Source organism: Lepidochelys kempii, chromosome 2 (assembly GCF_965140265.1).
Source record: "Lepidochelys kempii isolate rLepKem1 chromosome 2, rLepKem1.hap2, whole genome shotgun sequence".
NCBI lineage: Eukaryota > Metazoa > Chordata > Testudines > Cheloniidae > Lepidochelys > Lepidochelys kempii.
Genome location: NC_133257.1, coordinates 257,217,768 through 257,233,599, shown reverse-complemented (window position 1 = coordinate 257,233,599; position 15,832 = coordinate 257,217,768). Strand labels below are relative to the sequence as shown.

Genomic DNA, 15,832 nt, shown 5'->3' with positions numbered 1-15,832 from the left:
GAGCTCTGCTCCCAGGGTCAGTAAGCCTGGGATGAACCACAAGCTGAGGAGTATTTTCCTTCTTACATTCCCTTATTTTGTTTTCTTGTTGCAAGCATTATCCCTTGAGAAAGAGCAAATATTTTTTCCTGTAGTCACATTCAACTATCTTATGCTACACTACAAAAATCTGCATAAATTACTGTGTGTATTTCACTAGTACACTACCCTGCAATTATTTTTAAGCTACTGGGAACCTGACTTCTAATTTTTAAAGAAATTGCTCAAAGGATTTATATGCCCTTTGTGTATAGGGTGAAAAAAAATGACAACCCCAGGGTTGCATAAGTGAACCAACGAATGATCAAAACAACTTTGAAATATTTTAACTAAAGCCTTTTATTCTGTACAACTGTGAAATACAGATAATTTACCCTTTTGGCATTGCAGACGCCCTTCAATCTCTCCTGAAACTGCATTATTGGGATGGTTGGAAGAGTAACCTTGGCTGATTTCAGACAAAAAAAAACAAACAAAAAAACCCCCGAATGAACGAATGAACTGGGAGCAGTTACAATGTATACAAAGGGACAGCAAGACAACCAGAAAGAATCACTGTCTATTAGAACAAAGCATAGACCTCTGCTATTAATAAATACAATTCAGGACAATTTATTAATAAAAGTTACACAGTTCTGCTAAACCATTTAATTCACAAATATCACTAAAAATGTGCAATATAGCACAATTGTGTCAAATGGAGTATGCACAGAAATGGGGCTTCCTTTCAAGGAAGGGAAAAAGACATGCTAGCTTAATTCTTAACCATACCCTCTTGTTTAAGTGGTGACTTTGTCCAGGACATAATGCATTTGGATATTTTTCTAACATATGCCAGTGGGAAAAAAATTTTTTTTTTGTAGTTTGATCACTATAAAATCCCAGTAATGTATCTGGGACTTTCTGTAGGCCCCAGCCTAAATCCTGATAGCAAAACACAGGAAGGGCAAGAGCACACGTCTCCTGAAGAAACTTGAATAAATATACTGCCCTTTGAAGGCACTTGTGCTTCTGTTTCAGACAAGAGTCATATTGTACACAATTTTGTGGTGAGGATTTTTAATTTGTTTTGGCTACAAATAGTCTTTTGGGACAGTCCCAAATTTTCTTGCCAAAAGATGAAATGCTTTCCCCTCCCCAGTAAGTTAAACTTTATACAAGGCTACTATGAATATATGAAAGCCTTAGATTTTTAGAAAGAACAGGAAAAGAAGATGTGTACAGCTATAACAAAATCTGCATATAAAACTTGGGAAAAAAGAATACAAATGCTTTTATATCATGGATATGAAATTTGCTACTGACATCAACAAATAAAATTTAAATTTTCAGAATGGTCTTAAATTTTTTAACAAAATGCCACAGAAGTATAGAGCACAGTTTCTTGGAATTCCAACTAGCGTGTCTTTAAAACAAGGACACATTGCAGGAAGAATTATATATTTTTTTAAAAAATCTATTAAATTTTGCAAAACATGTTTATTCTATTATGATGCACAGCATCACTGGACTGACCCTGCTATAATACTTCTCTAGTGTTCTCAATCTGAATGGCAATAGCTCTCTATAAGAACGTTTGAACTGCAGTATTAAAACAATTCTAATTATGTTAACCTTTGACTTACAATTAAATGGGCTACTACTTTCAAGTGTGCAATAGCATTCGGTGTTTTTTGAGATTTCTCTAAGTGGTAAAAATTATTTTTATGAATAACCTGTGAAAAATCATTGTAGGTAATGTATGAATGGAATGTATTCAAAAAATACAGTGCATGCATTATGAACATAGTGACTAATATGGCCAAAACAGTGTTTCATATCAAGCCCGAGCAGATGAAAATTTAATGCTCTGGAAAAAACAAAACCAGAAGGAAGCAAAAGTCTGCACTGGATTATCATCTGTTCTCTGTATACCTCACATAACATGAACCACTAGGGACTTCTCATTTCACTTGCTGTGCCTTAGCTAGGACAGACTTTAGTTTAAGTCATATAGATTTTTTTTCTCTATATTACAGATCTATTAGTCACTTCAATTATTAAATGTATACTCTCTGGTCCATACTGAGTCATTAGAAGTCTCATCTACCTTAGGGTTCAGTGGGCTTCTATAGTACTACTCTTGGAACCAGTACAGTAAGGTCAAGTAAATGAACAACCATTTGAGTCCATCATTCCTTTCACGTTGATTTCTGTCGGTAGTGAAGTGTCAGATCACCACCACTCTTCCATATGAAGTGCTTAACAGTTCGAAGGTCCATATTTGGATCCAAAACCTGCAGTGTAAGAGGATTTATATTTTATTGCAGAAGACCGGTAGATATGTTAAATCTTTCGATGCTGGAAGTTTTGATTTTCAGACAAGCATATTCTAGGCTGACAGTGGTACATCATACTAATAAGGACTGGTACCCAGGGGCTAACATATATTAGAGAGAACCAACAGCAGCATATATAGGCTTGGAATGATTATTAGTAAATGTCAGTAAACATCAAAATGTATAGATAGGCAAATAAGAAAAATGCCGCTTGAGTCCCACCTTACTGTCTATAAAGTGTACTGTAATACTGGTATTAGTGGAGTTGGAGAAGGGGTGCCATTTAAGTGGCTTTAACTTACTGAATCTGAACATCTACTGTCTTTCCCCCCATAATTGAGACTATTACACTCCTTTCATTTGTGATCCAAGGAAGTTTGAAACCTACTTCCAAAGTAGCAGTGCCTCTTGCTGTGCTATTGCACATATTGCCACTAAACAATTGTACTACTAAACCTAGCAGGCAATATACAAATATGCTCTGAAGTTAGACAGATTTTGAACAGGACCAGACATGTAACAATATTCTAAACCCCACAGTTTATTTGCTTAAGTTAATCTTAATGATGTTATACAGAAGTGTGATTACAATTTATTGCAGATTGATATCAAATTCTAGGAGGCATACAATAGATGAAAATGGGAAATGATTTTTAAAACTAATTTGTTCCTAGTCTGGTTTTACAGCTTTCTAAATAATTTTGTCTGGAAGAGAGGTATATTCTACTCAACACTGTAAATACTGGTATCGAACAAGCATGAGTAGCTTAAGGCCCTCCTCAATGGAGCTCTTCTTTAAAGCCTGTGATCTTCGAGAATAACAAAGTACTGTCATCTGTGTTTACTGCTCATATCAGTATAGCTAGTATATGATTAATAAGATTACTATCATGAGCAAGAGTTTGGAGTATTAGGCCCCAAAAGAGAATACAGTTCAACAACCAAAATTCTGCGATCTAGACATTTGGTAATGCAATATATCCACCCACGCTTTATATGCAAAAAGCAAAAAATAGTACTACTATCCATTAACATTGAGTTCATAACATACAATTTAGTTTCAAAGGCATCTGTTTTAAAATAGTTTACCTGTAGCACATTTTAAGAACAGTACCTGGAGGTTCACAAATGATTTACTATTGATCATCATATTTTTGAAAGAAGGCCTAAATGAGTGCTTATGCCAACTTACCTGGTCCTGGCACAAAAGTTCAATCTTTTCTTCTGCTAACACAGCAATGTCCTCCTCTTTCTCTTGTTCTCCAGCTTTTTCATTATTGGAGGAGCTAGTTGTCTGAGATTCATTATCCAGGTTTATGATTTTCTCATAAACATGTTCCATCACTTTTCTGACCTGCAGCATGTCACTAGCTGACAATCGGTCTCTGTACAAGTTAATTAAAAGTTGTGAAACACCAGATTTAGCCTTTCAAACACTTATCTTCACAGTATCATGTGCAATAAGGTTTGCTATAGCAGTTGTTTGTAATATAAAATAAGATCTTTATAATAATGCCTTTATATAAATCAATGGTGAAGACTCATCTGGAATACTGTGTGCAGTACCAGGCACCTTATCTGAAAAGGATACTGCAGAACTAGAGGGTGCTCAGAGAAGAGCAACAAGAAAGATCAAGATCTTGCATGGCAAAACTCAGATGAAGAGAGACTGAAAAGACTTGGAATGTTTTCCTTAGAAAGGAGATGAAGCTAGGGAGATGATAATAAGTATAATAAATAATGACTTGTAAACAGAAAGGTGGTCAGGAACTTCTGTTTTCCCTATCTTATCACACAAGAGACATTCAAAAAAGTTAAAAAGGTAGGAAATTCAAACGGATAAAAGGAAATACTTTTTTGGGCAACATGTAATTAAACTGTGGAACTCATGCCACAGGAAGTTGTTGAGGCCAAGAACGTATCCAGATTCAAAGAGGGACTGGATGTTTATATGAATATCAAGAATACACACAGTTGTCATAATTAAAAGACAGCAAACATTTTAAAAATTCATGCTTCAGGGCTCAAGCCGATCTCTAATGATTAGAAACCAGGATGGGATCTAATGTAAGGGACAGGTTCTCCCAAGCCTGCCTACTTTGGTGTTTCTTACACCTTTCTCTGACTGAAGCATCTGTTTGAGATAGGATACAGGATTAGATAAGACATTAGGTTTGATCCAGCCAAAAATGTTATGGTACCAACTCAAACCTCATTATTAATACTAAGGTAAGACCTTCTAAAGTACAATTAATTTAAGCCGCTGCCATTTACAACTACAGTATCTCCCAGATCTTTAAAATATTTTTATATCAACCAGTGTAGCAGGATGTTGTCCTGTAACACTAAATACCTTCTCTCCCAAGAATTGAGATAGCATGTCCAATGTTGTTCTCTGGATTAACCAAGAGTACCGTTATTCTCTTTGGCATACCCTTTTACGAGTCTGCTAATATCAGTATCTCTGAAATACTAAGAGTCAAAAATATATACGTACTTTTTTAAAGTTTTTGCCCCTGAAGACGAATGAGGTTGAAGGTAGAAAGGAATCTTATTGAATTTGGGCATATTTTTCTAAAAGGAAACAAAGTGTTACATTTAGTACCAATTGGCATCACACAAATTATATTCACTTCATTGTTTCAAATTGGAAAGTGTGTTTACCTAATATGTATATTATATCAAATAAAAATGAGATTTTCTCTAGCACAATGATTGAGGACTAGTTTTCTTTGAATTGCTTAAGCTTCTGGAGAGCTCAGATCTATCTCATGCAAGTCCTTTGTTTGCCTAGCTTTTATAGAAGTTGGAGCTCATTTCAGCGGAAGCAGGTGAGTGTAAAAAGTGTACAGCACTTCGATATGATAAAAAGTCAAAACACTGAATATTTTGTTTAAAAAATGACTGCAAGTTTTAAAGAAGAAAGACTTTGAGTATCTGGAATACAGCATCAGAAATCAGGTTTCTTAGGAGGTGATTTGTTAAGGAATGGAATCAAATTCGAGACACATGTGAAGAACACTTCACCCCAACCAGGCAATGAGGGATATTTAGTATGGTTCTAACTCAAAAATGTACCTTATCTTCTCTTGGACTCCCCCAAATTCATCATATTTCAGTATGCCAGCAAGCAACACTACAGTAGACATTATGTTGGTCATTTCCCCGTCAACCAGGAGACCCCAATGAAGCTGGCTTGTTTGAAAGGAAGCCAAAGTGGTGTTTAAAATAAAGGTCTTCACAGGCCTAATTTTAAAACCTGACCCAGACCCAAACTGACAATGCCGAATCATTTTCAAAACTGATGCAACCTGAACCCAACACTCCCCCCACAAACCTGTCAGCACCGTCACCACCACCTGGAGGCTGTGATTTGTCAGCATGCTTACTTCACTGCACAGTAGCGGCAGCCAGCAGGAGTGGTGCACACAGCTGATGCCATGCGAAGCCCCCAGGCAGAAAGCAGCTGGAGTCAGAACACAGACATGGGAAGTGGCAAGCCCCCACTAGGCCAATCCCCATGTGACAATGCTGACATGGGTTTGGGTTGGTTCTGAAAAATGACAAACTGACACTCCTGGGTTGGGTTTGAGTCAAGGTCAGGCTTTAAAATTAGGTTGAAGGAGACCTCTATCTCATACAACACCCTGGTTCCTATTGGTTTATGGAACATAAGCACAGTGCATGCTGGGAAGTAGGGATTTACAATGGGCAGGTTCCAGTGACCTGTAGGGAGGCTGAATTTCAATGGGTTTATGAGAAGAGTGTTTTGAGCTAGTAATGCCTTGAATATCCCTTTAGGTCTGATTACTGAAGATATTCAATATACGTTACTTGAGATGCTGGAGTCTAGTTAAATTCCTTTGCAGTTCACCTTTAAAAGAAGGGCAAAGTCTATACCTAATGACACTTACATCCACAGTGATGTCAATTACCCATTGTGGCACAGTTTCATTAAGCAGCATAGATTCAGTTTCACCACCTGAATCCCGACATAATAACCTAAAATATATAGAAATGAGTTTCATAAATAATACATTTAAGCACTGAGAAGAAAATTGCTGTACAGCACATAAATTACAGAACTTAAATGCAAAGATTAAAAAAAGTGTGCACAGTGATGGGCAAAACCAGAAATTATTAAAATAATAAATCTGTTAATCAGATGAAAGAATAATAATTCCATAACCACGAGTTAAGCAAGATTAGTGTTTTACGAATTCTGTTTAAATGAACTTTAAATTAAAAATAAATTGTTTAAAAAAACCCAAACAAAGTATATACATTTTAGCAATTGTGGACTCCAATCCTTTAAGTTTGATATGTGAGGGTGTACCCTTGCCCTTGTGTAGAGTCTCACTGATTGAATGGAACTTTCTGTAGACATAAGCATCTGCCAATGCAGATCTAACCGAAGGGCTAGAATCCTCAGTTACAATTCAAAAATATTAAGAGCTGTGGGAATGGGGTTCATTTTAAATTGAAAATGTAGCCTCATTTTACTTGAATGACCCGTGATCTGAAAGTTACACTGCTCCCAGGCTTGGGATGTGCTATATTCAGTTCTGGAAAACTAAGAAACCTTGACTGAAAAACCAGTCTTAATTTAAGAATGGATATATTCAGTTACCAGGGATAAACGTGAATGCTTTATGACATTCAAAAACCTGGCATCCCAGGGATATTCATCATGATATATTCAGTGGTGAACTGGAGCCGGTTCGCACAAACCGGTTGTTAAATTTTGAAGCCAGTTTAGAACCAGCTGTTAAAGGGATGGGGAAGCTCAGGCGGGACAGACAGGATGTGGCCCGTGGGACTGTCCTGTCAGTCCCGCCTGAGCTCTCAGCTAGGGAGGCTCCCATGTGAATTTTTACTGACCCGGCGGCACTCTGACCCTTCGGCAGCAGGCCCTTCACTCACTCCGGGTCTTCGGCGGCGGGTCCTTCACTCACTCCGGGTCTTCGGCGGCGGGTCCTTCACTCACTCCGGGTCTTCGGCGGCATTTCAGCGGCGGGTCCTTCAGTGCTGCCGAAGACCCGGAGCGAGTGAAGGAACCGGTTCTTGAGCTTCTGGCAGCTCATCACTGGATATATTAGCTGATAAAGTCATGCTGGAATCAAAGTAGTGTAAAAGGCAAGATGGGTGGTAATCAGAGTGGCATGATAAGATCTCATACTACTTGACTGGTCAGACCTGAAAGCACTCTGATAGGCCAGCAAATATACTTTTAGGAGAAGTTCCCCATACCAGTGGATCAGAAAAAAAAAGTCTAATGCCTGAAGACTAACACTGCAGCACCATAATAAAAGACAATAATTATACATTAAGCTCTGCTTGAACTTAAAGTGGTACATTAAATAGTCTTAGAAGGAAAATGGATCAGCTTTAGGTTGTTGTTGATTAGTCTATGGAAGGATGGTGTACAGGAAGTGCCCTCAGAGCTATAAATCAACAAGTCCTTGTAAGAGTTACTGTACAATTCATGCACCATGTCTTGATGATTTGGAATCTAGATGTTCCTAGTCTGACTATGGAATGACATTACCAGCCACAGACCAATTTTGTATGGTCAAGCTTCTATTTCCTGGACATTGATGAATATCTGAAATTGTTCAAGAGCCAAAAAGAAAATAATTCTATTGCTTTAGCCACACTGCATTCTCTGAATTTCTGTACCTGAACAAAGTGCGTCCTCCAGCTTCACCAAAGATAACTGGTGTATGCGGTGGTACCTGAAAGTATCCATTTCCTTTCTGTACTCTGTTCTCCTGCTCACCATTCACTATAGAAAAATATACATCAAGACTATATACCTAGTTTTAGAGCCAAGTATACAGACTAACACAAGTTATTGTCTCTTGCCAATACAGTGGTGAATTAAAAAAAGAAAATAAACAAAACAGATGCAAAGATGAAGACATGTTGATTTCTCATAAACCAGAATTTCCAACACTTAAATATTTCATGAGAAATACCAAAGAATTAACACATTATAACTTTGTAGGAGGCAGATCTCAATGTCTGATGTACATGAGAATAGGGGCCATGAGTGGAACACTGATTTACTATCAGTTTTCCCCAGTTTCTGAGCAATACAGAGATGTAAGTATCTGGGGAATTGAATGACCCTTACTTTAGAGGTGAACAAGAAAAAGAATAATTCTGCAAAGGCAATTATTTCACATTCAAAAGTAACATCTTAACAAGCATCTTCTTTGCTTTCCCACCTAACTACCGACTCTGAAACAGAGGACCAGGAGAACTTGACAGAGACATCTTGATTTCACTGCACTGTACATTCCATTAACTATTGATCAGGTTCATGTCTATGGACTATACAACTAGAAGTGACTGATGACATTTCAAATGCAGAGGGTCAGATTAAAAGAGCAGTGATTCACTTGTTAGACTGACTACAGCTTTCAAAATGAAACGATTTGATAAATAGTAATTATTTTGCAGTGCAATGTAAAGTTCTCTGAAAAATATGGGAAAAACTGTTTGGTTGCAATGCCTTTCAGTCAGAAAAGAACCCAGACTTACTATGTGGCACCTGAAATCCACCAATTAACAAATTTTAATGTTCTGTCGAATGCTACAACATACCAGATAATTGAATATGGGTTCCTGTGGGGGATAGGAGTTCCAAAAAGATTGCTTAGCTCATTTATGAGCAGAGCATAAAATAAATGGAGGCTCAGAATTCATAGCCAAGAGTACAGTCTAGAGATAAGACTATTGTATATTCCCATGCCCGGAGCTCATCAGAAACAAAATAAAATCATTCTGGAAATTAGAAGGGAGAAATTTTGGGGTTTTAGAAATTTCTTTAAAATAAATATTTTGGTGTTACCCTCCTGAATTTTTGATTTTTTAAAAATCAAACTCTCCTTTTTGGAGGCAGTGGAAATTTCAGCTTAAAAAAAAATCCCACTGGACGTAAGGTAGGGGAATGGTGCTATCTCAGCATGTATCAGGACCCTGTTCTCAAATGCTACAAAAACATAACATAGATGCCAACAGACATCCCTTTTTGTTAATAAGCAGATTTCAAATCTGTGTCGTCCAACTTATTTTCCATAATGGTGACTCCAGAGAAACTATGAACACTTTTCTCCTCGAGTTTTTTTTCCTAGACTACAAAATTAATGAAGTATTTTATTACTAAAACAGTTAGTATTCAGCTTGCCTAGTCACAATCTTTGTATGGTCCCTCAGCTCTCTATTAACAATATCACTGATCCAAGAGACCCCCGGTGCACTTTTTATTTCCCAAGCCACTATTAAGTATTTGCTTTGTATTGTTAAATTTTAATATTTTAAAAGCAAATTTAGAATCTGGTTTTACAATCCTTATTTACCTGACCAGTTCTACTAAAGTACAGTACTATTCACGAGTCTATAGGAGGAATCAGGTCTCTAATGACTTGGAAAGTTGGTAAATTGCCACTCTTTATTCTTCCCACCCCAAGACTAAGGGCTTGTCTACACTACCGCTTAAATCGATGGAAGTTATGTCGCTCAGGGGTGTGAAAAAAACACCTCCCTGAGCAATGTAACTTACGTTGACTTAACACAATGTCTACACTGCGCTATGTTGGCAGGAGAGCATGCTCCCATTGACGTAGCATGTCTTCACCAGATGCGCTAAATTGACGCGGCTGCATCAATCGCAGCGGCACCAATTTAGCATGGTAGTGAAGACAAGCCCTTAAGCCTTCTAAATGCACAGCACAGGAAGTAACAATGCAAGAGCCTCCAAAATAGCCTAACAGAGTGCCTCAACCCCATTCTGAGACCACACTGAGTGAAAACGTAGTTAAACCCACATAATCCATAGGAACGTAGGACTGGAAGGGACCTCCTAGGTCACAGAGTCCAGTCACTTGCTATTGAAAGGTATTCCATCATATTAATCCCATTCATAATTTTATCAAATTGCATTTTAAACCTAGTTAGTTTGCCCCCAACTACTCCTATTGGAAGGCTGTTCCAGAATTTCACTCCTCCAATGGTTAGAAAACTTTTTCCAATTTCCACACTAAATTTATTCCAACACATGACAAGGATTTCAGCTGAAGGCCAATCTGATAAAAAAGCCAAGAGATTACCAAAACTAATAGTTTTGTAAGGTAAACATCTGCAAGACATATGAATTTAAACCACCTCATTTTATTGACACCAAAAACTTTTGAATTGCTTTGGCCCTGATTGGATGTGAACTTGTGTCCCAGTGAAAGGTTCTACCAATCATCTTCCAAACCTTTGAGCTATAGTTTCTCTTATTTTCTGCCAAATCCACCCACCTATCTTGTGTGCCATTTACAGAACCCTACTGTTAACCTCACCTTTCCTTTGTGGATTACTTCAGAAGATAGCCTCCTGGGTCAGTACACAATTCTGTTTTCAACATCCATTCAGTGTAACACATTCCAACAAATATAACTGCTATTTATTAGTGTATACTTCCCAGTAATACTTACAAGCAAATTAGGCAATGTGCCCTGGACACTTACCCAGAAAAGCATAACTGAATTACTCCCATTCCTCTGCCCTATCTAGAATTTAAGGAATTTATTCTCTCCCTTAAAAACCTAGCCTCTTAATTTTACCAGAAATTTTTTTCATTGCGAACTAATAGCATTTCTGTAAATTCACCCTCAATGCAGAATTAGCTTTTCAATTGTTTTCTCTTTATTGTGGAGTTCCAAAGGCTTTTAAACAGCACTATCGTCAGTGGAGGAGTGCTACGTGAAACATTACAAAGCAATGTTATATTAAAAGCTATTGTACATGTAGAGACAACTCTAAAAACCTCACATAAAACAAACTAGCTATGAATGCTAGAGACAAAAAGATTTAAAGATTCTTATATTGTACAGGTGAACACTAACCATGATTTATTTCATTTTCCTCTTCATCCATTGGATTGATGTGTGTTCTAGGCCAATACTCTAGAAGAGCTTGTAATAGAAGCCCTCCGAGATTCACTATAAGACATGATTAAAAACATAGAATATAATTATGTAAAAATCACTGACCCATATAGCCAGTTTAGAAAAAGACGACAACTCTCCATGTTTTTAATTCACAACTGGTTAATATAAGCGAATTGTTTGTATTTCTTATCAAAGCTTAAGAAGTTAATACAAGAGAAACTGAACATTTAAAAAAATGCTAGGTCCCAATCCTGCAATGAACTCCTTGCTGGCACTGAGGTCTACTGATGTGGAGTTCATCTCAGGGTCAGGGGCTTCAGCCCAGATCCACAAATGGACTTAGGTGTCTAACTACCACTGTAGGCACCACTGAGATCCTCAAAACTCTGGCTACTAACCCTGAAGGTGCCTAAAATCCTTTGGCACCTAAATTTCCGATAAAGTCCTTATGACACCTAAGTTTCTGCTTCTAGGTACATGCACTGCTGCCTCGCTCTAAGAGCTTGAATACCTATCTCATGCCTAAGCCCCAGAAGGATCTTTGAACCATGTAAAACTAGGCATTCCTTTGCCTATCTCGCTGGCTGGGCCCAAGCTGGTGGGCATGCTCTGAGCACATCTAATTCCAAACAAAACTGTGAGAGGGAAAGGAGGAAGAGGCAGTTGTAGCAACTTCCCTAACCTTTAGTCCAGTGGTTAGGACAGTGTTTCCCCAATAGTTGGTCCCAATCCACCTGTGTGTTGTGGGAAAGTTTTAGATGGTTGCCATGTCCAAGGCCAGATGAACTCATCACGTGACCCTGAACTAGGCAAACATATATTTCACCTGGCCTGGATGTAAAGCCTCAGGTGGGTGTGGAGGGGAGAAGAGGAAGGGTTTGGTGAGCAAGCCTGTCTCGCACTCATCCCATAGTGGGGCTAGTCCCAGTTCCCCACTCTGGTCGTTGTAACCTGGCACACGAGGCTGCAGCACCACTCAGATTTGGTCTGGCTAGCCCTCCCTCATGAAAGAGAGGCAGCCGGGCCAAACTTGAGTGGTGCTGAGACCTTGCACATGAGGTAGCACAGAGCAGGAGGGCTTGCCCTCCAACCCCACCCATCTAGACCTCCCCTCTACACTGGGCCAGGATTAGGGTTGTGGTAACAGGACAGAGGGTTCATATAGGTAAACGATGGGTTACAAAATAAAGACAATGCTGTTGGTGGGTTGCCTTTGTAAAACATTTGGGAACCAGCAGGCTAAGGCACTCACATGAGACAGGATTTGAGCAGGGTTCTCACACTACTTCTTGTCAAGGCACAGGGGGGAATTGAACCGAGGTCCCGCATTTCCTGGGTGATTTCACTAACCACTGGGCTAAAGGTTACAAGGGAGGCTGCCACATCCTGCAACCTCTCCATTCACCCCCTCGGGCTTTTGCTTGGACTTAGGTGTGTGCTGCCTTTCTTCTTGCAAGAAACAGCATAGGTGCCTGACTCCAAGAAAGGATTCCTAGCTATAGATCCTAAGTGGAAATAGGCACCTAATTCCCTGTGAGAGACAGGGTTTAGGACACACCCTTCTCCATCGCATCTGCTACTGGCTAGCTTAGGCAGTTCCTCACCTAGCACTATGGCTTTAGTGGATCCCATCCGTAGGTACCTAACTCTTCCCATGCACGAAGCAGGGAGTCCAGTGCCTAACCCTGGTTTATGGATTCCACTGGGTTGCAAAAGCACCTAGAAGTTAGGTGCTCCCATGCTCTGTGTTGCAATGCCTAAGTTGTTTTGTGGATTTGGACTTTGTCTTTAGTCTTGTAGAAAAAGCTAATTTTGCTATAATTCCAGTCAGTTTTAATTGTTTTTAACAAATATTTTAAGATATGAGTTTATTACAGTATTATTCTCTAGTTCAGATCTTTCATATAATAATTCCAGTCTAGCATTTTTCATTTTGCTTTTTGAAGGAAAATGAAATGGACAAATGAAATAGACAAAGTGAATACAAGATTGCCATTATAAAGCATCTCAGTACATTTTCATTGGAGAGTCATTTGGAGGATTTAGTCTCAAGAAAAGTGGGAAAGTCCAAGCAAGCACAAAACTACTATCTGCCAGAAATATACTAATATGTAATGGGGTTTTATATTGTTTGAATGAAATGTTAATTTAAATTAAAACTCACATTTTGGATCAGATCCATCTGGACTGCTAAATCCAGCATCTTTTGCTGAGACCCAAGCTGCAAAGCAGTCACTCTCATCTAAAGTAATTGTCAACATCTGTCAAAAGAAGACCATATGAATATTGTATTAAGAACCCAGCAGGTTTCTTTTACATATACAGAAGACACACTAAACTGCAACTACAAAATATGGTAGTATTTGATTATACAGCGACTGTCTACAAACACTCCATTTCTCAAATTTTATTACATTAGTAATTGCCGTGTACAAGATTAGTTTAAACCAACATTATCTCCTTACAAAGAATTCTGTAATTAACTACTCTTCAAGTTATCAAGATCCAAAGAAGCATTCACAGACATGTTGATTGAAAGATAAATTATATCAGATAATCAAAATATAGTTTATGCCACACACATTAAATTAAATCTTGGAGTCAAAGCTTTATATGGCTCACAGAAGTTTAACTTAATAAAGTGTATATATTAATGCTTTCATGAATGGTCATATGAAATGACAAACGCCCAAATTAGGAAATAATTTAAGTTGTGTCTTACCCCAGTTTTTAAGTCTACTGAGAACCAGTTTGGCACATACACCATTTTAAATCTCTTCTTAATTTCTTCTTCAAAATCTACTTTCCCAAGGTCTTCAACTTTACATGCCTGTACACCAGAATATTAAAAAAAAATACGCAAGTTTCTTAATACTGAATAAGCAGTCATATCCACTGTTAAAACCTTTAATTTGCATATCAGAAAAATTAACTTTTAACAAATGTATTCCCTCATGTGTATACCCTCTATGTAATGCAATACTCAACTTGAAGATTCACATTCTCAAATGGCTGTACAGTAAATTGTATGCTAAGTAAGCTTTTTATTTTTCTTGGTAGCTTGATGCCACTACCCTCCAAAACACTAAAACAGAAAGTATGGAAGCACTACTTCAGAGCAACATAAACTTCTTCCCCAGTGTTGAATCTTGCCTTGCCTTGAACTGTAGTTCATTTTAAAAAAATAAACAGATGGATTCAAAGAAAAAAGGAACAGAATGAATATTAATACTATTCATTACAAGTTCAACATCTACTAGTTCTATAAAAATGCTACTCTGATAGTGGTACTTACTGATCTATTGACAAATTAATACAAAAATGGATTTTGAAATGCTCTTTTTATTTTTAACTTTTTTAATCTGAAAAAACTACTTACCTGTTCTTAGACTGTTGTCAGTAAAGACATTGTCCTCTCCTCCCCCCACTACTGGAGTACACATGCACGCTAAGCCTGGAACCTCTAGTAAGGACTGAGCAGTGCTATGGCTCTCAGACACTCTCTTGAGTCACGGAAAACTCTGGTATAAGTAAACATGACCCTCCCCTCCACCAAAACCTTCATTTACTCTCAGTTCCTTACACTCACTCAGAATCGAATATAGGTTCCAGGAAGTAGGGATGGAGGGTGGAGTCACAGGTGAGTAACTCTTCTCTTTCCTTTAAATATAGTCAGTACAGATCCCCAGTTTTAAAGTGGACTGAATCTATATAGAAACTACTTGGGAGCTAGTGGGTATCCCAGTCCCAGAAAGCAAGGTGCATCTAGGGCATGCCTTTGGAATGTCCCAGTAGTGAAATATGTAAAGATGCTATCAGGTGCTCAGTTCATCCTTTACACAGCATTGATCTCTGGACTTGGCCTTGAGATCAAATGCCCACCTCAGGAGAGCAGTTTTCTAAAGTTGCCCGATTAGATAGTCTCCTCATCAGTTTCCTACTGCTAGTGAATCTCCCAAATTTGTACTGACAGTATTCAAAGGGAGAAAGAAAAGTGACTCACCTTTCTCTAAAAAAAAAAAAAGAGTACTTTTGGCACCTTAGAGACTAACCAATTTATTTGAGCATGAGCTTTCGTGAGCTACAGCTCACTTCATCGTATGCATCCGATGAAGTGAGCTGTAGCTCACGAAAGCTCATGCTCAAATAAATTGGTTAGTCTCTAAGGTGCCACAAGTACTCCTTTTCTTTTTGTGAATACAGACTAACACGGCTGTTACTCTGAAACCTGTCACCTTTCTCTGGAATTCTTCAAGCAGAGTGTTATTACGAATACACTCTTCAACCTCCATCCCTGTTTCTTCAGTCTATAATGGATTCTAAGGCACTGTAGGGTACCATACTTTGTTATAGAACCTTGTCTGGAGCATTCCATGTATCAAGAGAAAAGGCCAATTTCTCAAAAGCATTTAAGCGCCTTAAAAGCCCATATCCCACTGACTTTTGGAGAGACTTAGGAGCTTAAGTGCCTGTCACTTTTGTAAATAGAATTTAGGCATTTTTGAAAACGTTACCAAAGATCCATGCAGATCC

General features: G+C 38.2%; 1 protein-coding gene across 4 annotated transcripts in view; it reads right to left on the bottom strand.

Annotated features, from left to right (window-relative positions):
- Nucleotides 1–360: 360 nt before the first annotated feature.
- WDR48 (WD repeat domain 48) overlaps nucleotides 361–15,832 on the bottom strand; it is a 53,573-nt gene continuing 38,101 nt past the window's right edge. For 3 of the 4 annotated variants that reach the window (XM_073334669.1, XM_073334670.1, XM_073334671.1), the window contains 8 exons: nucleotides 14,022–14,129; nucleotides 13,464–13,560; nucleotides 11,255–11,350; nucleotides 8,037–8,142; nucleotides 6,272–6,359; nucleotides 4,855–4,931; nucleotides 3,550–3,742; nucleotides 361–2,315 (listed from right to left, as the gene is read on the bottom strand). In XM_073334669.1, the coding sequence (XP_073190770.1) occupies nucleotides 2,220–2,315; nucleotides 3,550–3,742; nucleotides 4,855–4,931; nucleotides 6,272–6,359; nucleotides 8,037–8,142; nucleotides 11,255–11,350; nucleotides 13,464–13,560; nucleotides 14,022–14,129 (861 nt within the window). In that variant the 3' untranslated portion in view covers nucleotides 361–2,219. The remainder of the gene's footprint in view (nucleotides 2,316–3,549; nucleotides 3,743–4,854; nucleotides 4,932–6,271; nucleotides 6,360–8,036; nucleotides 8,143–11,254; nucleotides 11,351–13,463; nucleotides 13,561–14,021; nucleotides 14,130–15,832) is intronic. The other variant, XR_012157646.1, reaches the window with a different exon arrangement.